Below are 27,914 nucleotides of genomic sequence, written 5' to 3' on the forward strand. Positions count from 1 at the left end.
TCCCACTATACATTATGCATATTTTATGAATTTACCTCTCCCCACTCTCCTTACCACCAGTTTGGAAGCTTCCAAAGGCTAGGCATATCTCATTCATCTCTTAAACAAGCATCTAGCAATGTCTGGAATATAGCAGACAGTTCATAAATGTTCATTTATTAGACAGTTCTGGGGAAAACTTATCAGAGAAATCTAGCCCTGTTTCAGGCTGCTGTGAACTTACTGAATGCAGTAACATGTGTTATTAAACTTAGCATTCCAAGTACTCAATAAAGCAACTGACCCACAGGAGCTACTCAAGTTAAAGTTAACAACCCTAAAAAAGAAATTTAGTTAGAAAAAAAACAATTGATCAGATGTCTTGAGGGAAGAAAACTGAGCAAATATCAATTATAGATAAGAATCATATCCTGAGGTCTAAACAAAAATGCTCTAAAACTGCAATTTATCTCAACTTAAGCATATCAACATAATCTGGCCTTCTAAACTAAGACAAAAATTCTATCAATTTACTATGTTGTCCCATTTAGAGTTGGTATCATAGTTTCTCAATTTTCAACTTAACTCCTTCCTTTCTTTTTTTTGAGACAGGGTCTCACTCTGTCACCCAGGCTGGAGTGCAGTGGTACCATTATAGCTCACTGCAGCCTCAACCTCCTTGGCTCAAATGATTCTCCCGCCTCAACCTCCTGAGTAGCTGGGACTACAGGTATGCACCACCACACCCAGCTTTTAGACAGACAGTTTGTAGAAAGGACTTCCCTACGTTAATAGTTCAACCAATACCAATTTAAATATTATTAAAAATTATTTATACAATGGCACACTGCCACATTACATAGGGGGATAACATGTAAGAACGCAAAACATTAAGACAGATGTAATGGCTCACATCTGTAGTACCCGCTACTCAGAAGTCTGAGGCAGATAAGAGGATTGCTTGAGCTCACGAGTTCAAGACCAACCTGGGCAATATAGTGAGATTCTGTCTCTTAAAACACACACACACACAAAACCCCACAAATCATTAAATGATGATACTGTATAAGAAATTAATTAATTATACCAAAATTAGCTGAGCGTGGTGGCCCGAGCCTGTAATCCCAGCTACTTGGGAGGCTGAGGCAGGAGAATTGCTTGAACCCAGGAAGTGGAGGTTGCAGTGGGCTGAGATTGCACCACTGCACTCCAGCCTGGCAACAGAGCGAGACTCTGTTTCAAAAAAAGAAAAAATAACAAATTAATTAATTCTGGCTAGAAAATATCTAAACCATGATCCTGGCTAGAACTGACAGCAGTCAATTTTGTTTGGCAGCATCTTCAGTGTTGGCACTGGTTTGCTGACCAACCCTGAACCACCATGAACCTGCTGCCCATTAGTTTATCAGCACCAACTTTCTTTCCTTTATGTGGGTATTCAAAAGAGTTTACATAGAAGGTTTCAAGTGAGAAAATAAACTTCAAAAGTTGAAAAACCTTGTGCCTGGCCTTAATATTATCAGTGGGATGACAACACAAAGCTACAATTTCTATGTAAAACTGGGCCTCTAGGAGGAAAGAATGGTATCTAATATTTCATTCACCACCCAACAATAGGGTTATGCATTAAGATCTTATTATTTGATGAATGTGCAGTGTTATATTTAATGACTATTTCCTCAGTCGTTTACTACTGGCTTCCTAAATGAATGTTTTTTCCATAGCCTCATGATATTTTTTAGGGTTTGAGACAGGGTTCTACTCTGTCACACAGGCTGGAGTGCAGTGGTGTGATCTTGGCTCACTGTAACCTCCGCCTCCAGGGTTCAAGTGATGCTCCCACCTCAGGTTCCTGAGTAGCTGGGACTACAGGGGCACACCACCACAGCTGGCTAATTTTTGTATTTCTAGTAGAAACAGGGTTTTGCCATGTTGGTCAGGCTGGTCTTGAACTCCTGACCTCAAGTGATCCACCCACCTCAGACTCCCAAAGTGCTGGAATTACAGTAGTGAGCCACCATGCCCGGCCTCATGTTTTGATAATAGATTCTCCAAGTGCCTTTTGATTTCCATTATTTCAATGTTACATGAGCAAACTCTAGAGACATAAAATTGGCAAACCTTTTCTTAAAGGGCAAGATAGTAAACATATCGTTTCTACTACTCAATTCTGCCCTTATAGAGTAAAAGTGGTCTTAGATAATATGGGAAGAAATGGGTATGCTGTGTTCCAATAAAACTTTATTTATAAAAAAAGGTAAGCCCACAGTTTGCCAACCCCTGCTCTACCTAAACTCCTCAGTGTCCTAAGAATGTCCTCAGTTATATACCATGGGGGAATCTTTGGGTGTAAATTTAAGACAAGACCTGGTGATATACACATACATGCCTAGCTGACAAGATTTTTCTCTACTTGTTTACACTTGAAGATAACCAGTAAAGTCAAGACAAGAGAGGGGTGAGATACCAAGACCAGACACAAGGAGGGGCTTTGAGACTCCTCTGTTTCTCAATATGGACGAGACTTATACAACAGAGAAGTTCATGCCACAAGGGCAGGACTAGAAAAAACAAAAGGCAAACAAGCTACAGGTGGCAGGTGCTAAAATAACTTTAGGAAAGCCAAAAGAAATGCTCCATCAGTGATAAAATCAAAGTTTACAGAAAAAATAATTATCAAATGACCATACCAATACTGCTGGACACAAAGTAACTTTACAAAATTATTTTAAGTAATTCTCTGCTTCTCTGCTAAGAGATTAAGTGATTCTCTGCTAAGAGACACTGGCTTCATTTATTTTGGTGGCTCAAATTATATACTCCATCATTCAATGTCAGCAACTACAATGGTGGTCCTAAGTAAAACCAATATAGTTTTAAGCAGCCTTGGAAGGAAAAAAAAAAAAAGGTTAATCAACTATTTTTAGAATCTCTAGCCCAATCTCAAGGTATACCCCTATCAGATATGCTATGTCTTCATGCTTGCCTTTTTTCTCAACTTAACAAAATTAATTATCATGAAAGAATCAAAACTTACTCACTTAAGACTTCCAAACTAATGAAAGCACAATTTTTTTCTTGCAAATCAAATGAACTTACTCTAAACTGAAATTCCAGGCATTAGCAAAAAAAGGAAATAAGAGGTGATCACAGTGTAGCTTAAAGCCATATTCTAGAAGGGGCAACCACAACCATTTGTTAATGTGGCAAAGCAAAGAACAGTGTCTACTCTTCCCTTCTTCACATGGCCACCTGGTTAAATTTCCCAGCTTCTTTTGTAGCTAAGTATGGCAATGGGGCAGAAACAGAAATAATACAACTTCCTGGTTGTGTCCTTCAAGGGCAGAAATAAACCTTCCCTTTGGCTAGAAAGTGAATATGATGTTAGAAGCTGATAGTCAAGCCACAGTACTAACCCTGGACTGTACCTGAAACCTATGTGGAGAAAAAAACCGAAAAAAAAAAAAACAAAAAATTATCTTCTTTATCTGAGAACAGCCCAAACTCTATACTACTTGATACAACCTTTCTGGCAAGCTATAGCAAACGTCACATTTTACTAACACATTCCAAATTCCTAGGTTGTCAGTTAAATGTTTCTTTAAAGAAGTAGTGGTCAGGCGCGGTAGCTCACGCCTGCATTTTGGGAGGCTGAAGTGGGCAGATCACTTGAGGCCAGGAGTTCGAGACCAGCCTGGGCAACATGGTGAAACCCCATCTTTACTAAAAATACAAAAATTAGCCAGGCACGGCAGTGCACGACCTGTATACTCCCAGCTACTTGGGAGGCTGAAGCACGAGAATTGCTTGAATCAGGGAGGCAGAGGATGCAGTAAGCTGAGACTGCACCATTGCACTCCAGCCTGGGCAACAGAGTGAGACTCTGTCTCAAAAAAAAGAAAGAAAGAAAACAAAAAAACAAAAAACAAAGTAGAACTTTGGTTGAAAGCTTTGTCTTTTAACTACGGAATCAAAACAGTAAACTGCAGTTCCAGTTTCCTGTGCTGGGTCTAAGGAAGGGATGACAGGCACCACGTCCAGCTTCCTGACAGGCACCTACGGCAAGAAGCCCCCGACAAGAAACAGGCCAAGGAGATGTATGAGGAAGACAAGGATTTCAAGCAGAAACAAAAAGAGGAGCAGAAAAAACTTGAGGAGCTAAAAGCAAAGGCCACAGGGAAGGGTTCCCTGGATAGGTGGAATTAAGAAATCTGGCAAAAGTCTATGGCCATTGTATCCTGAATGCACCCAATTGCTCATCTGATCTCAGAAGCCAGGCAGGGTTGGGCCTCGTTAGTACTTAGAAGAGAGAAATCTGGAAAACAAGAACAAAAACCAAAAACAAACCACTGTGCCCGAGGCAATGATGACCCTTGATCCCATTCCTATTTAAATATCTGTATTTCCTACTATAAAATCTTCTGCTTCCACTCTAGGAAGCAAAAGATGAAATGTCTTGGAGCCTGATGCACATTTAAGAATAAACTTTTTCTCTCTTTTTTTTTTTGGCACAGAGTCTCGCTGCCACCCGGGATGGAATGTAGTGGTGCAATCTCGACTGACCGCAACCTCTGCCTCCAAGGTTCAAGTAATCTTTGTGCCTCAGCCCCCTGAGTAGCTGGGATTATAGGCATGCACCACCACACTGGCTAATTTTTGTATTTTAGTAGATACAGGGTTTTGCCGTGTCGGTCAGGCTGGTCTTGAACTCCTGATCTCGAGGGATCCACCCGCCTCAGCCTCCCAAAGTGCTAGGATTACAGGCATGAGCCACCACACCTAGCCCTAAGAATAAACTTCTGGAAAAAAGGAAATAGCAGTTCCAAGATTTTCTTGGACACCATCTTTCTTATCTGATGTTCAAGAAATTGCTGGCTCTGTTTACATGAAAGCAGCATAACATGGTACAAACATCAAAGTATCTAATAATAACAGTCTACTACTTTTTGGAAGGGGTGAGATAAGAATGATGATGAAGGTGAGCAGGAGAGGAAAATGTCTATTACATGTGATCACCAGGATAGCTCAAAGCATTTTTTTAGATTTTCCCCTTTACAGGCATAAAGTGACAATATTTATAAATATTCCTTTTTCGAGGCATGTTTGATGGCATGCAACAGTAATCCCAGGTACTTGGCTGAGGTAGGAGGCTCACTTGAGCCCAGGAGTTCAAGACCAGCCTGGACAACACAGCCAGACCCTGTCTCCAAAAACTTCCTTTCTTAAATGAATACATGTCTTTTTTTTTTTTTTTTTTTAAATTTCTGGCTTACTTTCATGATTATTATACAGGGATATAGACATGGATGATGCAAGACAAGGGCAAAAAGATCTGGCTTGACTGAATGTAGTGTGTTATCTCCCCTTCCTCCCAAAAACTTAAGCTGTAGAGATTGGTATGCTTTCAATTAATACCTAAGTGCCTCCCCTCCAAAAAGTTTTCTATCTTTGACAAATGTCGCTGGTTTTCCTCTCTGTTGCCAAGATCTGCTATTCATTTCATGTTTTACTATTTTAGAATCTATTTTTTTTAACCCCATCAAAGCTACCAACCATTGTGGTTCTATGTATATTTCTCCTCCTTCTCTACTGTCTCAGTGAGACAGACAGCATGATAAGCAGCAGGAGAAATCCTTGCTGCATATAAGTGCCCTTACTGGGATGCTTTTTAAACCACCACTGCCAGCTGGGCTTGGTGGCTCATGCCTGTAATTCCAGCACTTTGGGAGGCCGAGGTGGGCAGATCACGAGGTCAGGAGATGGAGACCATCCTGGCTAACACGGTGAAACATCATCTCTACTGAAAATACAAAAAAAATTAGCCGGGCGTGGTGGTGCGTGCCTGTAGTCCCAGCTACTCGGGAGGCTAAGGGAGGAGAATGGCGTGAACCCAGGAGGTGGAACTTGCAGTGAGCCGAGATCACGATACCTCACTCCAGCCTGGGTGACAGAGCGAGATTCCGTCTCAAAGGAAAAAAAAAAAAAACCGCCACTGCCCACACCCCACCCCACCCCAGTAAAAGAGAACCTGAATGGTTTCAAAGGCTCCTCAGGTGATAAGAATTTTCTGTGAAGGCTCTGGGTAACCATGGTGAAACCTTGTCCGAGACAAGCCCGGGCAACATGGAGAAACCCTGTCTCTGCAAATACAAAAAAAATTAGCCAGGCATAGTGGCGTGCTCCTGTGGCCCCAATTACTCAGGAGGCAAAGGTGGGAGGGTTGCCTGAGCCCAGGAGGTCGAGGCTGCAATGAGCCGAGATTGCACCACCACGCACTCTAGCTTGGGCAACAGAGTGAGACCCTGTCTCAAAAAAAAGTACGGGCTCTGAAGGTCCGAAAATGTAGGTTCAAATCCCAGTTTTACCATTTAATAGCTGTGACCTTGGGGAAGTTAACTTTCCTAAACTTCATTTATTTTTAAGTGTCCACTATGTGCCAAGCAGTGTTGGATATTGAGTAAGGGTGATTATGACAGTCTCTGTCCTCTAAGAGCTTATAATGGGTGACATAGGAACTTACAGGAAGCCAAAGACAAGCAAACAGATTTAATCCTAACAAGGCTACTAGGGCACACAGGAAGGAAATCTGGTCCAGAGTCAAGGGATCAGCAAAATCTTTAAAAAGGGGACATTAAGGCTGAGTCCTGCAGGATAAGTGATAGTAGCCAGATGAGGCTGCTAAAGGAAGCCTGTTCTTAACAGAGGAGGAAGTGTGTGCAAAAGGCCTGGATACAAAAGAACTCAGCTTAATTGGGAGATACTACTTCAGGACTGGAGTTAAAATGAGGAAAGGACAAGAGATGAGGATCAGTTGATCAGCTTCTACAGGAATATTATCTACTCTGCTTGGTTATCTCAAGATTAAATTTTATAGATACAGCACAGTGCCTTGCACATAATAGATACTCAAATGATGCATACCTTAATAGAACAGAATCCCTAAAAACTCAATATAACAGGGCTACTTTAAAATTGCCACTGTCTTCCTCCCCCACTCTCCATTCTCTTAAGTGATGGATTAGATAAGGACAGAATCTTCACTGCTAATAGCATGCTTCTCCTTGATGGAGATCCTGGAAAAGTCAGCCATAGCTGGCAGCAACATGTGTAACAGACGACATCTCATTGACCAATTGATAGAGCTACACAGATTCTGCAGATGTCCTTTGGCATCAAAATGCCCTAATTTTTTTTCTTTTCTTTTTTTAGAGGCAGGGTCTCACTGTGTCACCCAGGCTAGAGTGCGGTGGTGTGATCGTGGCTCAATGCAGCGTTGACCTCCTCCTGGGCTCAAGAAATCCTCCCACTTCAGCCTCCCACATAGCTGGGACTACAGGCACACACCACCACGCCTGGCTAATTTTTAAATTTTTGCAGGGACAGGGTCTCACTGCGTTGCCCAGGCTGTTTGGCAATGCCTGAGCTCAAGTAGTCCTCCCACCTTGGCCTCCCAAAGTGCTGGGATTATATACAGGAGCCACCGTACCCGACCCCCCGATTCTTTAAAATACTATTAATATTTTAGCCCTTCAATAATACGTTTATAATTCCTAAAAATAAGTCTAAGATTTTAAAATTTATTTCTCAGCTTCCAATCTGGATACTGACTCCTAATTTAAGATTAGATGACTGACCCAGAGGAAAAAACATATATAAGTTTAGAATGGCAAGCACTGTCAAGATAAGATGCTACATTTAGTTAGCATCTTGTCAAAATTTTTATCAGCCAACGTTATTATTCAGCTTTATGCTTTAATAAAGCTCAACTTTAAAAGATTATTTGGAGCCTGGCGTGGTGGCTCATATCTATAATCCTAGCAGTTTTGGAGGCTGAGGTGGGAGTATCACTTGAGCCCAGGAGTTCAAGAGCAGCCTGGGCAACATAGTGAGATCTCGTCTCTACAAATAATTTAAAAATTAGCTGGGCATGGTGGTATGTGCCTGTGGTCCCAGTTCAGCTACTAGAGAGGCTGAGGTTGGGGGATCACTTGAGCCTGGGAGGTCAAGGCTTCAGTGAGCTGTGACTGCACCACTGCACTCTAGGCTAAGAGACAGAGGGAGACCCTGTCTCGAAAAAATAAATAAATACATACACAAAGTTTACTTGGTTAAGTGCCAAATAAGATAGCTTCTTTTTATACCATGCTTGCTTAATGAAGGTATACTTCCATGACAAGCAGGTTTCTTGATAAGAAAATCTAACAATTTTAGTAACTCAACTACATATTAACACACAGAAAATGTAGTTGATCACTGACGTTTAATTTAGAAAATGTCTTTCTTTAGAAAGGAGCTAAATTTTGCCTGCTTATTATGTGCCAGGCACTGTGCTAGAAAGATTCATGTGCCTTATCCCATTTAGTCCTAAGAGGTAGGTACTATTATTAGCACACCTATTTCACAGAGGGGAAGTGGAGCTTTGATTTTGTACCTTACCCAGCTAGGAAATGTTAAATCTATTCTTTGAACTGAGGACTATGTCAGAGCTCAAGAAAGATTCTAATTCCATTCCTGTTCACAACAGTGGTCTCCAGGTAAAATAGATCTTGATTAATTTAAAAATCTCCAGAATATTAAAGTTATATTACAGCACAAACTTCATAAACAGTGACTGAATTTTACTTTCAGCCTTCTCTTTAATATGCCTAAATAATTCTAGACCTTGAACTTTCCTAAACCTTTAATCATTTATGGTGCTCTCCGCTGTACCTACCCATTAGAACAATTTTTAAAAACATAACACTGTGTAATTATTTTCAAAAGCCCAGAGATACTAATCAAGTGATCCTAATAGTCTTAAACACTATCCTCAAACCAAAAGATAAATGGAGATTGGGAAACTTGCATTCTAAGTGCCACCATCCAGATAAAATTGCCCTGTGAATTAGAGTAATTTCAATCAGATCCTGTAAAACTGAAAATTTTTCTCAAGACCAGAATGAGACAGTAACTGTAAGATAGTTTAAAAGCCCAAATTCTGGGCCGGGCGCGGTGGCTCACGCTTGTAATCCCAGCACTTTGGGAGGCCGAGGCGGGCGGATCACGAGGTCAGGAGATCGAGACCACGGTGAAACCCCGTCTCTACTAAAAAATACAAAAAATTAGCCGGGCGTGGTGGTGGGCGCCTGTAGTCCCAGCTACTCGGAGAGGCTGAGGCAGGAGAATGGCGTGAACCCGGGAGGCGGAGCTTGCAGTGAGCCGAGATTGCGCCACTGCACTCCAGCCTGGGCCTGGGCGACAGAGCGAGACTCCGTCTCAAAAAAAAAAAAAAAAAAAAAAAAAAAAAAAAAAAAAAGCCCAAATTCTGGAACATAAAATGGTTTTCCATACAGCAAATTCAATAGCAAAAGGTAGTCAGTAGGGGTTAGGGAGAGCAGCAACAGTTTAGAGAATAATAAATAAAATTGCAGGGCTGGGTGAGGTGGCTCATGCCTGTAATTCCAACACTTTGGGAGGCTGAGAGAGGGAGGGTCACTTGAGGCCAGGAGTTCAAGACCATCATAGGCAACATAGCAAGTCTCATCTGACAAAAAATTAAAAATTAGCCAGGCATAGTAGCACCCTGTAGTCCTAGCTACTTGGGAGGCTGAGGCGGGGGGAACACTTGAGTCCTGGAGTTTGAGAATGCAGTGAGCCATGATCATGCCACTGTGTTCCAGCCTGGGCTACAGAACGAGACTCTTACCTCAAGAAAAAAAAAAAAATTACAAAATATTAAACTATTCATGTCATAGCCACTCTGCCTTAATGCAAGACTATAATTACTCTAAAAAATAATATGCTGCTCAAATAAGGCCTAATTTCCTTACTATATGGTGTCCTTAGTTTTAAGCTAACACATTACATACTAAAAGAAATCCAGGCCGGGCATGGTGGCTTAAGCCTGTAATCTCAGCACTTTGGGAGGCCAAGGCAGGCGGACCATGAGGTCAAGGGATTGAGACCATCCTGGTCAACATGGTGAAACCCCGTCTCTACTAAAAATACAAAAATTAGCTGGGCGTGGTGGTGCGTGCCTGTAGTCCCAGGTACTTGGGCAGCTGAGGCAGGAGAATCGCTTGAACTCGGGAGGCAGAGGTTGCAGTGAGCCGAGATCGCGCCACTGCACTCCAGCCTGGCGACAGAGCAAGGCTCCATCTCAAAAAAAAAAAAAAAAAAAAGAAAGAAAGAAAGAAATCCAAGGGCATTTCATGCATTAAAAACTCAATTAGGTTTTCACATAGCCACCGGCATTTATGACTGTTCACAGCTATTAACACCCAGTGAGTTGGTTTATACAAAAATACAAACCAAAGTAAGTGTATAATTTGTTAGTTCCCTGACTTATTAATCATTCTTTAAAAAGATTATTTTCAGGCCGGGCGAGGTGGCTCATGCCTGTAATCCCAGCACTTTGGGAGGCCAAGGCAGGTGGATCACGAGGTCAGGAGTTCAAGACCGGCCTGACCAACACGGTGAAACCCCATCTCTACTAAAAATACAAAAATTAGCCAGGCGTAGTGGCGCATGCCTGTAATCCCAGCTACTCAGGAGGCTGAGGCAGGAGAATCACTTGAACCTGGGAGGCGGAGGTTGCTGTGAGCCAAAATAGCGCCACTGCACTGGCACTCCAGCCTGGGGGACAGAGCAAGACTCCGTCTCAAAAAAAAAAAAAAAAAAATTATTTTCTTTAACATGCAAATGACTATACCAAAACCCTTTTTTTTCTCTCTCTCCTGAGATAAGGTCTCATTCTGTTATGCGGGCTTGAGTAGAGTGGCCTAATCATAGCTCTCTGGGCCTTAACCTCCTGGGCTCAAGTGATCCTCCCACCTCAGCCTCTGGAGTAGCTGAGACCTCAGGCATGTGCGCCACCACGCCCAGCTAATTTCTTTTTTTGTAGGGAAGGGGTTTCAACGTGTTGCCCAGGCTGGTCTCAAACTTCTGAGCTCAAGGGATCCACCCGCCTCAGCCTCCCAAAGTGCTGGGACTAGAGGCGTGGGCCACTGTGCCAGGCCCAAAAACCCTTTTTAAGTGTCACATCAGCTATTTGCTAAGGTATTAGGTGTATTAAAAAAAAAAAGAATTATTATACTAGAATCCATTTAATATAATGCACTCAGCAAGATAAACTCAAAGTAAGCGGAGGAAGTGTAGGCAGGAGATTCCAATCCAATTTTGTGACAGGAAGTACCTGCTATGGAAGTCTAGAAACAAAAATACCAAGTTCTGTTTTAGCACAAGAAAGAAAAAAAAAAGAAAATACTAGTGAATAGGGCAAAAGAGGAAGTTCTTTTTAGTGAACCATCTGTCATGTATTACAAACAATTAGAAAAACATTCACTTTTCCACTAGGTTTTTGTGTGAATGTAGTTCCCCAGGTGTACTGGAGCCTGGATTTTGCAGTTTCCCTATGACAACATAGCCTATGATTCAATTTTTATTTATTTATTTAGGGAAGGGATTTCGCTCTTGTTGCCCAGGCTGGAGTGCAATGGCCCGATCTAGGCTCACTGCAAACTCTGCCTCCCCGGTTCAAGAGATTCTCCCGCCTCAGCCTCCCGAGTAGCTGGGATTACAGGCATGTGCCACCACACCCAGCTAATTTTGTATTTCTAGTAGAGATGGGGTTTCTCCATGCTGGTCAGGCTGGTGTCTAACTCCTGACCTCGGTGATCCGCCCACCTCGGCCTCCCAAAGTGCTGGGATTACAGGCATGAACCACCGCACCTGGCCTATGATTCACATTTTACACATCCATAAGACAACAGTGGCTTGAAACATTAAACTATTCGTTTCATATCTTAAAGTTTGATTAACTTTTAAAAATCAATGCTAACTACATAAGAATCATTTTTTAAAAATACTTAAGTTTCACAACAATGTGAATATACTACTGAGCTGTACACTTAAAAATAGTTAGGATGGTAAATTTTATGTTTTGTGTTTTTCACGACACAAAGCGCATAAGTTAATGAGAAATTTTTTCATTTAAATGTTAATAGTAGCTTGTCATATAAATTTTGATTAAAGGAAAAATCGCTTTACACTTAATTTTTAATAATTTGCTGTCATCTTTAAATTAATGTAATTAATTTTTAAAGATGCTTCCATACATGGGCAAATTCTTTAATCCTGAACTATAGAGTGAAAGTGAAGCACTATTTTCAATTAACATCTTCCAAATCATCTGAATTATTGCCAACAAATACTAGTTATGAAATTAGGTATATTTTATTTCTGTTGATTTCTTTATTCAGTTAAGTGCAAATCTCGAATTAAGAGAGCAAGATCCCTAAATAGTCTTTTCTTAAAGCAACTGTAGTTTTGGATTATGAGGTAGGTGACACCACACCTCAGCCTTTAGCAGGGCGGTGGCCCAAAATGCTGAAGTCAACCATGTCCAATCACCCTTCTGGTCTGGCTCAGCCCTATCAAAAATTGTCAGGCTTCTGTAAACTTTCATTAAGTCCCGTTCAGAAGACTGCACAACCCAGGTTACTTTAGCAGCTCGGGAAGGGCCTGGAGCAGCCGGGTTGGCTTGCTACCTCTGGGAAGTCTCCAGGAAGAGAAAACTGGGAAAAGGCTTTAACTTTGCGCAAGCCCCTTTTCTCTGTCAACATCTCGTTCCCTTCCCAGTGAAGGGATGTGTTCTCGAAAGATCTACCCCTTTCCAACTCAAATGTCATTCCCAGATCAGCTGCTGGAGGGGCAAGCGGCGCTCAACCCACGCCCTCCTCTTCGAGCACCTTCTCCAAGTGCCAGCGCGCCGGGCTCGCTCTGCAGCCCCCCACACCAGCCCTACAGGAAGAGGGGCCCTGGCTCACGACCCCGGCCCGCCTCTGCAAGGGGGCTCCCGGCCTGGGAGGCTGTGGCTGCCCGCGGGGGTCCACTCCTGGGCCGAGTAGGGGGTGCCCAGAGCCAGCGGGAGGGGTTTCTTGGGAGAGGGGAAAGACGGCCTCACCTTGACCCTGATTTCGTAAGTGGTGAAGCGGCCCCGGCCGACCCCCACCGTCTGCGGGTTGCTCACATCGATCTCGAGGAAGTTGCTGGGGGGTCCGTAGGCGTCATTCAGGTTCTGCGGCTTGGTGATCAGCCGCCGGGTGTCAGCCACGGTCTCCGCCATTTCGCTGTAGCTGCTGCCGCCGCCGCGGGCTCCCTCCGCCCCCTCCGCGTTCAGCCGACGCCGCCGCTGCTGCCCGCCGTGGGGACACGGGGCTCGCGCGCCGCGGTCGCGAAGCGAACGAGCACGTAGAGCGGGCGTTCACCCCGCACGCGAAGCTCCTCCCCGCGTCCCTCAAGCTTCCGCCTCCAAGCCCAGGGGAGAAACAGCTGACTAGCTGGAACGCCGCGCCTGGGTCCCGGGAGGCCCGGCCGAGGCTGGGGAGGGGCACTGCGGCCTGGGGTGTGAGGAGAAGCGCTGTCATGGGACTCGCGGTCGCAAACAGGTTCCGGCCGGACTACAGCGCCCACAATGCACCGCGAGCGCGCCGCCGCGGGGCTGCGGCCGAGGTGGCGAGGACCCAGACGCCCAGAACTTGCGCTTCCTGTCTCTCTGCGCCAGCCTCGGCCTGCGGCGGGGCAGAGCGCCGGAAACGGCCTTAGCGGCTTTGGGAATTGCGGGCGAAAGTTAAACGGAGAGATCTTAGAGATTTGCCCGCAAATCGAAACAAAACTGCACCTACTAACTCTGTGCCAACCTGCGCACTGTCTCACTGTGAACCCCTGAAAATGCCTTTCTGGAGAGGGTTAAGCAAATGCCTGAGATGATTTTGCCATAAACCCCAGCGTTCCACCAGACACACGTCTGGATTGATAGGTTGAAACCAGTAAAGTGGAGGAGTGAAATAAAAACTAAAGCCCTAGTTAAATCCTAGCATTATGGTCAAACCGATTTTGGAGACAGGTCGGCCCGCTAAAACAAAGTAACAGTAGACCGGCTGCAAGCTGCTTTGGGTGTCCACTTTCATTTCTCACGAAGTCCTGATAAGTTTGTTTTTGAAAAATATTAAACGTACCTCTACAGGACTGGAAATGCAACTCACATGAGCCTTTTTAAGAAACGGGGAGGAAGGCCGGGCACGGTGGATTATGCCTGTAATCCCAGCACTTTGGGAGGCCGAGGCGGGCGGATCACGAGGTCAGAAGTTCGAGACTAGCCTTGCCCACATGGTGAAACCCTATCTCTACTTAAAAATGCAAAATTAGCTGGGCGTGGTGCGCGCCTGTAATCCCAACTATTCTGGAGGCTGAGGCAGGAGAATCGCTTGAACCCAGGAGTCAGAGGTTACAGTGAGCCGAGATCGCACCATTGCATTCCAGCCTGGGCAATAGAGTGAGACTTCGTCTCAAAAAAATGAAAGAAACGGGAAGAAAACCCAATTAATTAGGTCCTGGTTCATCTCTCATGGTCCAAAGGGAAATGCAGATTTTAAATGTTGAGATACGATACATTTCTATCTCTGCCCGGAGAGTTATCCCTCTTAATGGTATGGTCTTACAACTATTTCTGCATTTTTTAACATGTCAAGTTTAACCCTATAATTACTTTAAATAACCTGATCTTCCCTGCCCCCCTTTTCTTTAGATTTTAAATTATTAGTAATTATTTGTGGAGACAGGATCTCACTATGATTCCCAGGCTGGTCTCCAACTCCTAGCATCAAAGTGATCCTCCTGCCGCAGCCTCCCATATGTGCTGAGATGACAGGCATGAACCACCGTGCTTGGACTGATCTGTCCCTGGAGCTGCAATTTTCTTTTCTTTCTTTCTTTCTTTCTTTTTTTTCTTTTTTTGAGACGGAGGCTCGCTGTGTCGTTCAGGCTGGAGTGCAGTGGCGCATCTTGTCTTACTGCAATCTCCACCTTCCAGATTCAAGCGATTCTCCTGCCTCAGCCTCTTGAGTAGCTGGGATTACAGGCATGCGCCACGACACCCTGCTAATTTTTGTGTATTTTTAGTAGAAACGGGGTTTCGCCTTATTGGCCGGGCTGGTCTCGAACTCCTAACCTCAGCTGATCCGCCCGCCTCAGCCTTCCAAAGTGCTGGGAGTACAGGCGTGAGCCACCGCGCCCAGCCAACAGCAACCATTCTTTTTTTTTTTTTTTTTTTTTTGAGACGGAGTCTTGCTCTGTCACCCAGGCTGGAGTGCAGTGGCGCGATCTCGGCTCACTGCAAGCTCCGCCTCCCGGGTTCACGCCATTCTCCTGCCTCAGCCTCTCCGAGTAGCTGGGACTACAGGCGCCTGCCACCACGCCCGGCTAATTTTTTTTGTATTTTTGGTAGAGACGGGGTTTCACCGTGGTCTCGATCTCCTGACCTCGTGATCCGCCCGCCTCGGCCTCCCAAAGTGCTGGGGTTACAAGCGTGAGCCACCGCACCCGGCCAACAGCAACCATTCTTAATAACACTAAGAAACACTGGAATAAAAAGAAATTACTTGGCTGGGTGCGGTGGCTTGCACCTGTAATCCCAGCACTCTGGGAGGCCTAGGCGGGCGGATCACCTCAGGTCGGGAGTTTGAGACCAGCCTGACCAACATGGAGAAACCCTGTCTCTACTAAAAATACAAAATTAGCCGGGTGTGGTGGCGCATGCCTGTAATCCCAGCTACTCCGGAGGCTGAGGAAGAATTGCTTGAACCTGGGAGGCGGAGATTGTGGTGAGCCGAGATAGTGCCATTGCACTCCAGGCTGGGCAACAAGAGCAAAACTCCATCTCAAAAAAAAAAAAAAAAAAGACATTACTTAAATACAGTGTATATTATTTTCCAGAAAACAACATTTATTAATTCAACAAATATTTGTTGAAGACCTACGAGATGTTTTCATTCTAAGTACTAGAGATGAAAGGGTAGATAAGTCAGGTTTATAGCCTAGTATATAGTCTATCTTAGGGAGACAATTCAGTAAATAATACACCTGCCAATATGATTGGTGCTATGAGGCGAATAAAACTGAATAATGTGACAGATAGTGACAGACAAGCTCATTAGATATTAATGCTGGGCATGTCTCCTAATGCAACAGACCAAATGGGAATTTGACTGGTATGGTTAGAAATGTAAGCTCAAGAAATATGTATCAATGACTCTGAATTGAAGTCTATGAAAGCTAAGAGACCAGGAACTACTGTATTATGTTGTCATCAGTGACACCTGAACAAAGCAATCATGGAATATGCTCATAGAATGCTTCTGTCTGATTCCTTGGCGACCACTCAGGGCAGCCTTGGGCAGCTGGAACAAATGCCTGCAGTGGGGAAGCGGCTAGGAGGGACAGCAGCACAGCATCATAGCACAGTTGTATAGCCAAAGAAGACCTTCTTGGTGTAAATATCAGGAAAAAAATTATCTTTATTTTTCAGGAATTGTGATTGCATTTCTAGAATACAAATCCAGAAATAATAAGCTACTAGAATTAACAAGAGAATGTAGTGGCAGGATAGAAATAAAGAATGTACTAGCTTTCCTTTGTCTATGCAATATCTAGTTAGAATGGAAATGGAAGAAAATACCGTTTGCAAGTGACCAGAAGTACAAAATATCTAGGAAGGAAGGGATAGGAGCTATAGGGAGCAAAGGGAACATAGGACTAAAACTACGAAATTGTATTAAAAGATGTAAGACAAAACCTAAAGAGAAAAGAGTCTATGTTCCTGGACGGGAGGACTTAATATCAGAAAAATGTCACTCTATCTAAAATTAATAACTTAATACAATTAGAATCTCAATGTGGTTAGTTTTACTCACCCACTCCCACCTTGGATGGGTGGGTGGCACTGAGTCAAGTCTTTTTTTTTTTTTTTGAGACAGAGTCTCACTCTGTCACCCAGGCTGGAGTGCAGTGGCACGATCTCGGCTTACTGCAAGCTCCACCTCCCAGGTTCACGACATTCTCCTGCCTCAGCCTCCCGAGTAGCTGGGACTACAGGCGCCCGACACCACGCCTGGCTAATTTTTGTGTTTTTAGTAGAGATGGAATTTCACCATGTTGGCCAGGCTGGTCTCGAACTCCTGACCTCAAGTGATCCGCCCACCTAAGTCCTCCAAAGTGCTGGGATTACAGGCGTGAGCCACCACACCTGGCCCAAAGGTTTTATCATTCAGAAATGGCAAAACTAGGCTGGGCGCGGTGGCTCATGCCTGTAATCCTAGCACTTGAGGAAGCCGAGATGGGCAGATCACCTGCGGTCAGAAGTTTGAGACCATCCTGGCCAACATGGTGAAACTCCGTCTCTACTAAAAATACAAAAAAATAGCCGGGCGTGGTGCCGGGCGCCTGTAATCCCAGCTACTCAGGAGGCTGAGGCAGGAGAATGGCTTGAACCTGGGAGGTGGAGGTTGCAGTGAGCCGAGATCGCGCCACTGCACTCCAGCCTGGGTGACAAGAGCGAGATTCTGTCTCAAAAAAAAAAAAAAAAGAAATGGCAAAACTAGCTCCAGAGTTTATATACTTACCAATATTTTATGCTGTCTCTTAGGCAGAAAATTCAAATAGACAATAAGCATAAAAAAGAAATGGAATTACTATCAGCTGATTGTTTAAGTGAGCTCAGAATAAAGACGAATTGATAATCTTAATGGCCAGAGCCTTCAAATTGTGATAATTAATACTCTACTCAAATGACACACCTCTTAGGGCACCCACAGCAATACCAGTATACAGACAATGTGTTTTTCTAGAATTAGGCCACTTTAGGAAAACATAAAATTGATGATAGTCTTCTAACATTTTAGCTCATCCTTAAAATATGTTCATGTCTTCTCCTCCTACCTCTACTTCAACTGCCACTATACTCAAACTCACTAATCATATAAATACACATTAAACATGAAATACTTTTTTCTGTCTATCAAAATGGCAAAAATCCACATGAACAGAAACACACAGTAGGAAAGTAGGAAAACAGGCATTCATATTTCAATGACATGAGTATGAATCGTTACATCTTTTTGGAAAAGTAATTTGATGATATTTATCAAAAGTAAGACTATTAGAGTAGTTTTACCTGCAAATCTAACTTTTGCTGCAAGAGACCATGGTACATAAGGTTGTAAGGGCAAGGATGTTTATCGCATCTTTGTTTGTAGTGGCAAAAACTGGAAACAGCTCCAAGGCTTATCAATTTTTAAAAATACTTGAATTAGGCTGGGCAATGGCTCATACCTGTAATCCTAGCACTTTGGGAAGCCAGGTCAGGCAGATCACTTGTCAAGACCAACATAGGGAGACCCCATCTCTACAAAAAATTTAAAAATTTCAGGGCATGCTGGTGTGTGCCTGTAGTCCCAACTACTTGGGAATCTGAGGTGAGAGGATTGCTTGAGCCCAAGAAGTTGAGGCTGCAGTGAACTATGATCATGCCACTCTCCTCCAGCCTAGGTAACAGACAAAGACCGTGTCTCAAGAAAAAAAAAAAGAAAAAAAAAAAGAAAAAGAAAATGGTTGAATTATAGTATGTTTAAACTGTGGGAAATTGTATAATGATTAAATAAAGGAACTATTTTCATTAATTAGAATACTCTATTATTTAGTCATTAGAATTAGAGGAGGAATATCCATGATGTATTGGTGAAAGCACTGAATCCTAGCTACTAGACTACCAGAGACATGATATTGGTAAGTGAGGATCACAAAATAATCTGTCTGCTATGGTCCATTTGGGTAAACAAACAAAACCCTATCAGTAGGCCGGCCACAGTGGCTCATGCCTGTAATCCCAGCACTTTAGGAGGCTGAGGCAGGTGGATTATTTGAGGTCAGGAGTTCGGGACCATCCTAGCCAACATGGTGAAACCCAGTCTCCACTAAAAATACAAAAAAATTAGCTGGGCATGGTGGTGCATACCTGTAATCCCAGCTACTAGGGATGCTGAGGCAAGAGAATTGCTTGAACCCAGGAGACAGAGGTTGCACTGAGCCGAGATCACGCCACTGCACTCCAGCCTGGGTGACAGAGTGAGACTCTGTCTCAAAACAAACAAAAAAACACACCCTATCAGTGATTATATGTACATTTAAATTTGTATATGTTTATATGTGCATGGGGAGAAGTATAGAAGGATATATACACCAGGGTATTAGTGCTGGTAGCTTAAGAGGGTGGCAATTAAAGTGGAGGTAGGAGGAGAAGACATGAACATATTCTAAGGATGAGGTAAAGTGTTAGAAAACTATCATCAATTTTATGTTTTCCTTAATGGCCTAATTCTAAAAAAAATAAGTTGTCTGTGTACTGGTATTGCTGTGGGCAACCTGAGAGGTGTGTCCCTTGAGTAGAATATTAATTATCACAGTTTGAAGGCTCTGGCCATTAAGATTATCCATTCCTTAGCTGGGCGTGGTGGCACATGCCTTTAATCCCAGCTACTCAGGAGGCTGAGGCAGGAGAATCACTTGAACCCACGAGGTGAAGGTTACAGTAAGCCGAGATCGTGCCATTGCACTCCAGCCTGAGCAACAAGAGCAAAACTCCATCTCAAAAAAAAAAAAAAAAGATTATCCATTCCTGGCTGAGCATGGTGGCTCATGCCTGTAATCCCAGCACTTTGGGAGGCCAGGGTGGGCAGATAACTTGAGATCAGGAGTTCAAGACCAGCCTGGTCAACATGGTGAAACTCCGTCTCTACTAAAAGTACAAAAATTAGCTAGACACAGTGGCATGCACCTGTAATCCCAGCTACTGGGGAGGCTGAGGCAGGAGAATCGCTTGAACCTGGGAGGTGGACATTGCAGTGAGCCTAGATCACGCCACTGTACTCCAGCTTGGGTGACACAGTGACACTCCACCTCAACAAAAAAAATAATTAATTAATTTGGATTCTGTTTTATCAGCCAGTCCCTTGTGAACTTGATTAACATGTCACTTCCTCAAAACCTGATCACTCCTAAAGGAAAAGGATAAAACCAAGTCACTGAACCGCTGAAGTGTCAGACTCTGGAATTATGGCTATCAGTGAAAAGAGTCAAACTGTGTGAAATATTTGAAGAGATTTATTCTGAGCCAAATATGAGTGACCAGTGGCCCATGATACAGGCCTCAGGAGGTTCTGAGAACATGACCCCAGGGTGGTCGGGGTACAGCTTGGTTTTATACATTTTAGGGAGACATGAGACATCAACTAATACATGTAAGATATACATTAGTTTGGGCCAGAAAGACGGGACAACTGGAAGCAGGGCTTCCGAACCATTAGGCAGATTCAAACATTTTCTGATTGGCAATTGGTTGAAAGAGTTATTATCAATAAAAAAGAATGTCTGGGTTGTGATAAGGGGTTATGAAGAAATAAAAGTTTTATTTTGCAGATAAAGCCTCCAGGTGGAGGGCTTTAGAGAGAATAGATTGTAAATGTTTCTTTTTTTTTCTTTTTTTTGAGACAGAGTCTTGCTCTGTCGCCCAGGCTGGAGTGCAGTGGCGTGATCTCAGCTCACTGCAAGCTCCGCCTCCCAGGTTCACGCCATTCTCCTGTCTCAGCCTCCTGAGTAGCTGGGACCATAGGCATGTGCCACCACCACGCCCGGCTAATTTTTTGTATTTTTTAGTAGAGATGCGGTTTCACCATGTTAGCCAGGATGGTCTAAATCTCCTGACCTCGTGATCCGCCCACCTCGGCCTCTCAAAGTGCTGGGATTACAGGCGTGAGCCACCGTGCCCAGCTGTAAATGTTTCTTATCAGATCTAAAGAATCTGTTCTATCAGTTATTCCAAAAGGGAGGAGGGTATATTGAGGCATGTCTGACTCTCCCTTCCTGTCATGGCCTGAACTAGTTTTTCAGGTTAACTTTGGAATGCATTTGGTTCAGAGGAGGGGTCCATTCAGATGCTTGAGGGAACTTAGAATTTTATTTTTGGTTTACATGGCAAACCTAATGAGACCTGTCAACTTCTCAAGTGCCAGCTGGGTTTCTTTTACATCATTTTTCCTATGTGGAGCATTTCAATTCTCACACCCTGACCTACTCCCCAAACTCCTGCTCCCAGGCTGCTGAGCATTCCTGAAGGAAATCTCAGATCTACTGGCACCCTTGCAAATTTATGGTTTCCAAGTTCAGTTGATCCTTAGACACATCTCAGAAATCCCATTTAATTTTTTTTTTTTTTTTTTTAGATGCAGTTTTGCTCTTGTCGCCAGGGTGGAGTGCAGTGGTGCAATCTTGGCCCACTGCAACCTCCACCTCTGGGTTCAAGCAATTCTCCTGCCTCAGCCTCCTGAGTAGCTGGGATTACAGGTGCCTGCCAACATGCCAGATAATTTTTGTTTTTTTTTTTAGTAGAGATGGGGTTTCACCACGTTGGCCAGGCTGGTCTCAAACTCCTGACCTCAGGTGATCCACCTGCCTCAGCCTCCCAGAGTGCTGGGATGACAGATGTGAGCCACCATGCCTGGCCTCCCCTGTTTAATTCTCTTCTCACATTTTGCACTCCTCTTCCTTACTCTCAGCAGATAACCTCACTTCTTCCTGCACAAAGAAAAGTAAAAGCCATGAAGCTCAGTATCTCCCTCCTCTCCACCAAAAGACTATTTACAGTATGAGTCAATTTCAGAACTTCTGAGAGCATGAGGCAGACCCACACCACTTCCAGCTTTTGAGGATCTGGACATTTTCAACTTTGGTACTGAGGAAATTATTTAAGGGCATTGTGAGTTGTTTGTTAATTTTAAGTAGGTAAAGCATTTACATTATTTAAAAATCAAAATGTATTTAAGGGTATTCATTGAAAAATCTGTCACCAATCCCTATCTCCAGCCATCCTCCCTTTTCTATTGACAGCCACTGTTGGCAGTTTCTTATGTATCTCATGTATATATACATATGTGTGTGTGTGTATATATATATATATATATATATATATACACACACACACACATACATATGTATCTAATATATATACACATATATATATACACATATATACCTATGTATCTCATATATATATGAGAAATAGTACAATAGGATACAAACACTTTTGCACCTTACCTCACTTAATGTTATATGCCCAGGTAGTTACATATCTGTACCTGTACAAGAGCAAAGTATTCTATGATATGCTATAATTATTTAACTTGTCCTCTACTGACAAATACATGTTGATCCCAATCTTTTACTATTATAGTGCTATAATGAATAACCTTGAATATGCCAGTCATTATACACATGGGAGTACATCTGTAGCATAAATTGCTGTGAATAGAATTACTGAGGCAAAGGATATATGCATTTGAAATTTTGAGAGATATTGTAAAAATTTCCTTTCGTATAGATGAGAAAAAAATAGTTCAAAGCAGCCTGAGCTAGGAGAGCTATGCAAAATTTATCAGGCCCAGAGAAACTTTAAGCAATAAAGACCTTTTTTTAATTTTTATTTATTTTTATTTTTTGAGACAGGGTATCACTCTGTCACCCAGGCTGGAGTGCAGTGGTGCAATCATGGCTCACTGTAGCCTCAACTTCAGCTTTGACTTGCTGGGCTCCTGCAATCCTCCCACCTCAACCTCCTGAGTAGCTGGACCACAGGTGCACGCCACCACCCCCAGATAATTTGTGTATTTTTGGTAGAGTTGGGATTTCACCTCATTGCCCCAGTTGGTCTCAAACTCCTGAGCTCAAGCTATCCACCTGCCTCAGCCTCCCAAAGTGCTGAGATTACAGACATGAGCCACTGTGCCTGACAAGACTTTTTTTTTTAATAGGCAAAAGGAAGTACTGCCTTGTGGGAGCAGATAGTTTATATTTCTTATTTTAAATTAGTAAATTGGGGCTGGGCGCAGTGACTCACGCTTGTAATCCCAGCACTTTGGGAGGCCGAGGCGGGCGGATCACGAGGTCAGGAGATCGAGACCACGGTGAAACCCCGTCTCTACTAAAAATACAAAAAAAAAATTAGCCAGGCGTGGTGGCGGGCGCCTGTAGTCCTAGCTACTCGGAGAGGCTGAGGCAGCAGAATGGCGTGAACCCAGGAGGCGGAGCTTGCAGTGAGCCGAGATTGCGCCACTGCACTCCAGCCTGGGCGACAGAACGAGACTCCGTCTCAAAAAAAAAAAAAAAAAAGAAAAAAAATTAGTAAATTGGAATTCTGTTTTAACAGCCAGTTCCTTGTAAACGTGATCAGTGCATCACTTCTTCAAAACCTGGTTGAGCATGGTGGCTCATGCCTGTCATCCCAGCACCTTGGGATCACTTGAGGTCAGGAGTTCAAGACCAGCCTGGCCAACATGGCAAAATCTCATCTCTACTAAAAATACAAAAAAATTAGCCGGGTGTGGTGGCTCACGCCTGTAATCCCAGCACTTTGGGAGGCTGAGGCAGGCGGATCACGAGGAGATCGAGACCATCCTGGCTAACATGGTGAAACCCCATCTCTACTAAAAATACAAAAAAAAAAAATTAGCCAGGCGTGGTGGCGGGTGCCTGTAGTCCCAGCTACTCGAGAGGCTGAGGCAGAATGGCGTGAACCCGGGAGGCGGAGCTTGCAGTGAGCTGAGATCGCGCCACTGCACTCCAGCCTGGGTGACAGAGCAAGACTCCATCTCAAAAAAAAAAAAAAAGATTAGGGGGGTGTGGTGGTGCACACCTGTAATCCCAGCTACTGGCGAGGCTGAGGCAGGAGAATCCCTTGAACCCGGGAGGTGGAGGTTGCAGTGAGTTGAGATTGTGCCACTGCACTCCAGCCTGGGCCCCAGAGTGAGATTCTGTCTAAAAAATAACAAACAATAACAATAAAAAACCTGATGAGCCGGGCGCGGTGGCTCAAGCCTGTAATCCCAGCACTTTGGGAGGCCGAGGCGGGTGGATCACGAGGTCAGGAGATCGAGACCATCCTGGCTAACACGGTGAAACCCCGTCTCTACTAAAAAAATACAAAAAAATTAGCCGGGCGTGCTGGCGGGCACCTGTGGTCCCAGCTACTTGGGAGGCTGAGGCAGGAGAATGGCGTGAACCCAGGAGGTGGAGGTTGTGGTGAGCCGAGATCGCGCCACCGCACTCCAGCCTGGGGGACAGAGAAAGACTCTGTCTCAAAAAAAAAAAAAAAAAAAAAAAACCTGATGAGTATGGGACTTGAATCATGACCCCTCACCCCCATGTCCAGAGCAATTACTTAAAGGCATTTTGTTCCTGACTCGCTGCCTCACCCATTATCTTCATGTTTCTGGAGTCTGTGATACAAAGAATAAAGTATAAGCAATCAATAGCTTCTGTTTACTTTTTATTTTTTAGAGATAGGGTCTAGCTCTATTGCCCAAGCTGGGGTGCAGTGGTGCCATCACAGCTCCTTGAAGCCTCAATCTCCTGGGCTCAAGCAATTTCCCTGCCTCAGCCTCCCGCATACCTGGGACCACAGGCACAGACCACCAGGCCCAGCTGCTTATGTTATTTCAATGTAAATTCTTGCGAAACAGCTTAGGAACTCTGTCTTCTTTTTTCCTTTAAAAACCGACTTATGGCCAGGCACAGTGGCTCATGCCTGTAATCCTAGCACTTCGGGAGGCCAAGGCGGGAGGATCACTTGAGCTCAGGAGTTTGAGACCAGCCTAACTGGGCAACAAAGGGAGACCTCGTCTCTATCTTAAAAAAAAAAAAAAATCCACTTGTGGCTGGGCACGGTGGCTCACACCTATAATCCTAGGGAGGGGCAGGAGGATTGCTTGAGTGCAGAGTCTGAGACCAGACTGGGCAACATAGTGAGACCTGCCTCTACAAAAATTTTTTTAAAAAATTAACCAGGTGGCTGGGCGCGGTGGCTCACGCTTGTAATCCCAGCACTTTGGGAGGCCGAGGCGGGCGGATCACGAGGTCAGGAGATCGAGACCACAGTGAAACCCCGTCTCTACTAAAAATACAAAAAATTAGCCGGGCGTGGTGTCGGGCGCCTGTAGTCCCAGCTACTCGGGAGGCTGAGGCAGGAGAATGGCGTGAACCTGGGTGGCGGAGCTTGCAGTGAGCCGAGACTGCGCCACTGCACTCCAGCCTGGGTGACAGAGCAAGACTCCGTCTCAAAAAAAAAAAAACAAAAAAACAAAAAATTAGCCGGGCGTGGTGGCGGGTGCCTGTAGTCCCAGCTACTTGGAGAGGCTGAGGCAGGAGAATGGCGTGAACCCGGGAGGCGGAGCTTGCAGTGAGCCAAGATCGTGCCACTGCACTCCAGCCTGGGTGACAGAGCGAGACTCCATCTCAAAAAAAAAAAAAAAAAAAGAAAAAAAAATTAACCAGGCATGATGGTGTGCCCCTGTAGTCCCAGCTACTCCAGAGGGTGAAGTGAAAAAGGAGGATCACTTGAACCAAGAGGTCGAGGCTGCAATGAGGTGTGAAGGCACCATTGCACTCCAGCCTGGGCAACAGAGCAAGATCGGTCTCAAAAAAAAAAAAAAAAAAAAGAAAGAAAGACCCACCCTACTTGTAACTGCTGCTAATAGGAGTGCATATTCAGGGCAACTTGAATCAATATTGCTGGGTGGCCATCCTCAAGCTTTGGACTCAATTAAACTCTACATTTAACATATTTCCTAAATCTCCTTATTGAAGGCTGACATAGGTGTTGCCAGTTTATACCCTGTTCAGCAGTGTATGGAAGTGCTTGTTGGAATGTATGAAAAGGGTGTGTGTGTGGTGGGGGGCGGTGGGGGGCTGTTATGAGAAGTACCAAATTAGTAGGGGGCTGGGCAGAAGTGTGGGTAGTCTGGACATCCTGTTCGCAACTGGCATCTGAAGTGGGGGCAGTCTTGTGGGACTGAGTCTTAACTTGTGGGATGTGCACTAACTCTGGATAGTTAGTGTCCGAATTGAGTTGAATTGTTGGATACCCAGTTGGTACCAGGAGAATCAGGGACTACACACATAATCTTGGAGATGATGTAATGTTATTTGAAGTCCTTTGTGATGGGACCTATGTGACCGGCTCCTTTGTGATGGTCCTCCTGGGAACCCCTTACCAACCCCCATGAAGAGCCCTTCTCATCTTAGTGTGTTCTAGTAGCATATCAATCAGTCTCCCTACTCTCAAAGACTAACTACTTCCACAGTCATGGAGAGATCAGCACATGGATTGCTCTCTGGACAGTCTGAGTTTGATGTCTCTGGGAGGCTAATACTTTAGTTGAACACTGATTTCTTTGTATATTTGTTCAGTTTTATTTAGAGAAGAGGCTAAGTACTGCTGGGGCAAGAGCAAGAAAGAGCCAGGCCCCTGCTTGCATGCCATCTCAGCAAAATAAGCCTGGCGGTAACTTTTAATTTTCATTTTTTTAAAATAGAGATGGGGTCTCTCTATGTTGCCCAGGTTGGTCTTAAACTCCTGGCCTCAAGCAGTCCTTCCCCCTTGGCCTCCCAGAGTGCTGAGATGACAGTCATGGGCCACTGTGCCAGGCCCCTCGTGGTAACTTGACTTTCACTCTTGGTAGGTTAGGGAGGAGTGACCATCTGTTTTGTTTTAGGCATGCTCATTAAGGGGTCTCACTCCTCTCTAGGCTTTACAAATTATCTCTTCCAAGGCACAAGTTTCTGTTCTGTTACATTTTTTGTGCCTTGCCTCTTGTATGTTGGTAAATCAGGCAGTGCTGGGTTGGTTGTATGAACATCAGAACCACCTTTGTCAAGTTCTTGCCATCAATTATCATATTCTTATCTTCTCCTTATGCGTTGTGGCAGCCACGAGACTGCGTCTCTCAGACCTCCAACTGCAGAAAGCATAATTAACCTTTGGCCTCAGTGGCTGTACCCTGAAATTCATGACTACTGCGTTTGCTCGGAGGCTACACTTTCCATGGGCTGCTCCCAGCCAATGGCCAAGCACATCAGGGATACAAGGCAGGCTCATTCCTTTGATAGATGATATTGGACACAATGTCTGAAAGAGTCAAAGGCAAGCATGACATGTGCAACATGTGCAATTCTTGTCTCAAGTCAGGTGGTTAACTTCTGAAAAAACAGAGGCACAGAATTTTTGTTGAGATAGGGGAGCACCTGATATCATGCACAGTGTGTGATTTCAGCCATGTAAGGCCATGTTACATATTAGTGTAAACCTGGATCAGGGCAGAAATAAAAAGGTTCTCAGCCACAGGAATCCTGGAAACCAGGCATTTTCACTGCTTCTCTCAAGAAGATGAATTACCCACTTTCTGAGTAAAGAACCACCAATGTACCTATCTAGAGAAGTGTTTCTTCAACTGTTGTTGTTGTTGTTTTTTTCTGAGACAGAGTCTTCCTGTGTCACCCGTGCTGAAGTGCAGTGGTACCATCAGAGCTCACTGCAGCCTTGAACTCGGACTCAAGTGATCCTACAGCCTCAGCTTCCCCAGTAGCTAGGACTAGAGGTGCGTGCTACCACCACACTTGACTAATTAAAAAAATTTTTTTGGGCTGGGTGTGGTGGCTCTTGCCTGTAATCCCAGCACTTTAGGAGGCCGAGGTGGGTGGATCACGAGGTCAAGAGATCAAGACCATCCTGGCCAACATGGTGAAACCCCGTCTCTACTAAAAATACAAAAATTAGCTGGGCATGGTGGTGCGTGCCTGTAGTCCCAGCTACTTGGGAAGCTGAGGCAGAAGAATCGCTTGAACCCAGGAGGTGGAGGTTGCAGTGAGCTGAGATCACGCCATTGCACTCCAGCCTGGTGACAGAGCAAGACTCCATCTCAAAAAAAAAAAAAATTGTAGAGACCAAATCTCACTTTTTTGCCCAGGCTTGTCTCAAACTCCTGGGCTCAAGTGATCCTCCCACCTTGGCCTCCCAGAGTGCTGGGATTACAGGAGTAAGCCACCTAGCCATACCAGAGCAATGTTTTTTCAAACATTAATATGCATACAGATCACCTGGACCTTGTAAAAATGCAGATTCTGATTCAGGAGTTCTAGGATGAGGCCTGAGATTTTGCATTTCTAGCAAGTTCCAGGTAATGCCAATGCTGCTGGACCCCAGACACACTGAGCAGCAGGGATGTAGAGAATCTCAA

At 44.3% G+C, this 27,914-nt stretch overlaps 1 protein-coding gene across 7 annotated transcripts in view; it reads right to left on the bottom strand.

Annotated features, from left to right (window-relative positions):
• The window catches only part of SNX3 (sorting nexin 3), a 52,894-nt gene extending 39,446 nt beyond the window's left edge, over window positions 1-13,448 (bottom strand). Inside the window, exon 1 of one of the 7 annotated variants that reach the window (XM_063630815.1) lies at window positions 12,923-13,382. In XM_063630815.1, the coding sequence (XP_063486885.1) occupies window positions 12,923-13,084 (162 nt within the window). In that variant the 5' untranslated portion in view covers window positions 13,085-13,382. Of the gene's footprint in view, window positions 1-12,922 lie in introns of all 7 variants that reach the window. The other 6 variants (XM_055260600.2, XM_055260609.2, XM_055260618.2 and 3 more) reach the window with 6 other exon arrangements.
• Window positions 13,449-27,914: the final 14,466 nt, after the last annotated feature.

This window comes from Symphalangus syndactylus, chromosome 2, assembly GCF_028878055.3.
Source record: "Symphalangus syndactylus isolate Jambi chromosome 2, NHGRI_mSymSyn1-v2.1_pri, whole genome shotgun sequence".
NCBI classification, from domain to species: domain Eukaryota; kingdom Metazoa; phylum Chordata; class Mammalia; order Primates; family Hylobatidae; genus Symphalangus; species Symphalangus syndactylus.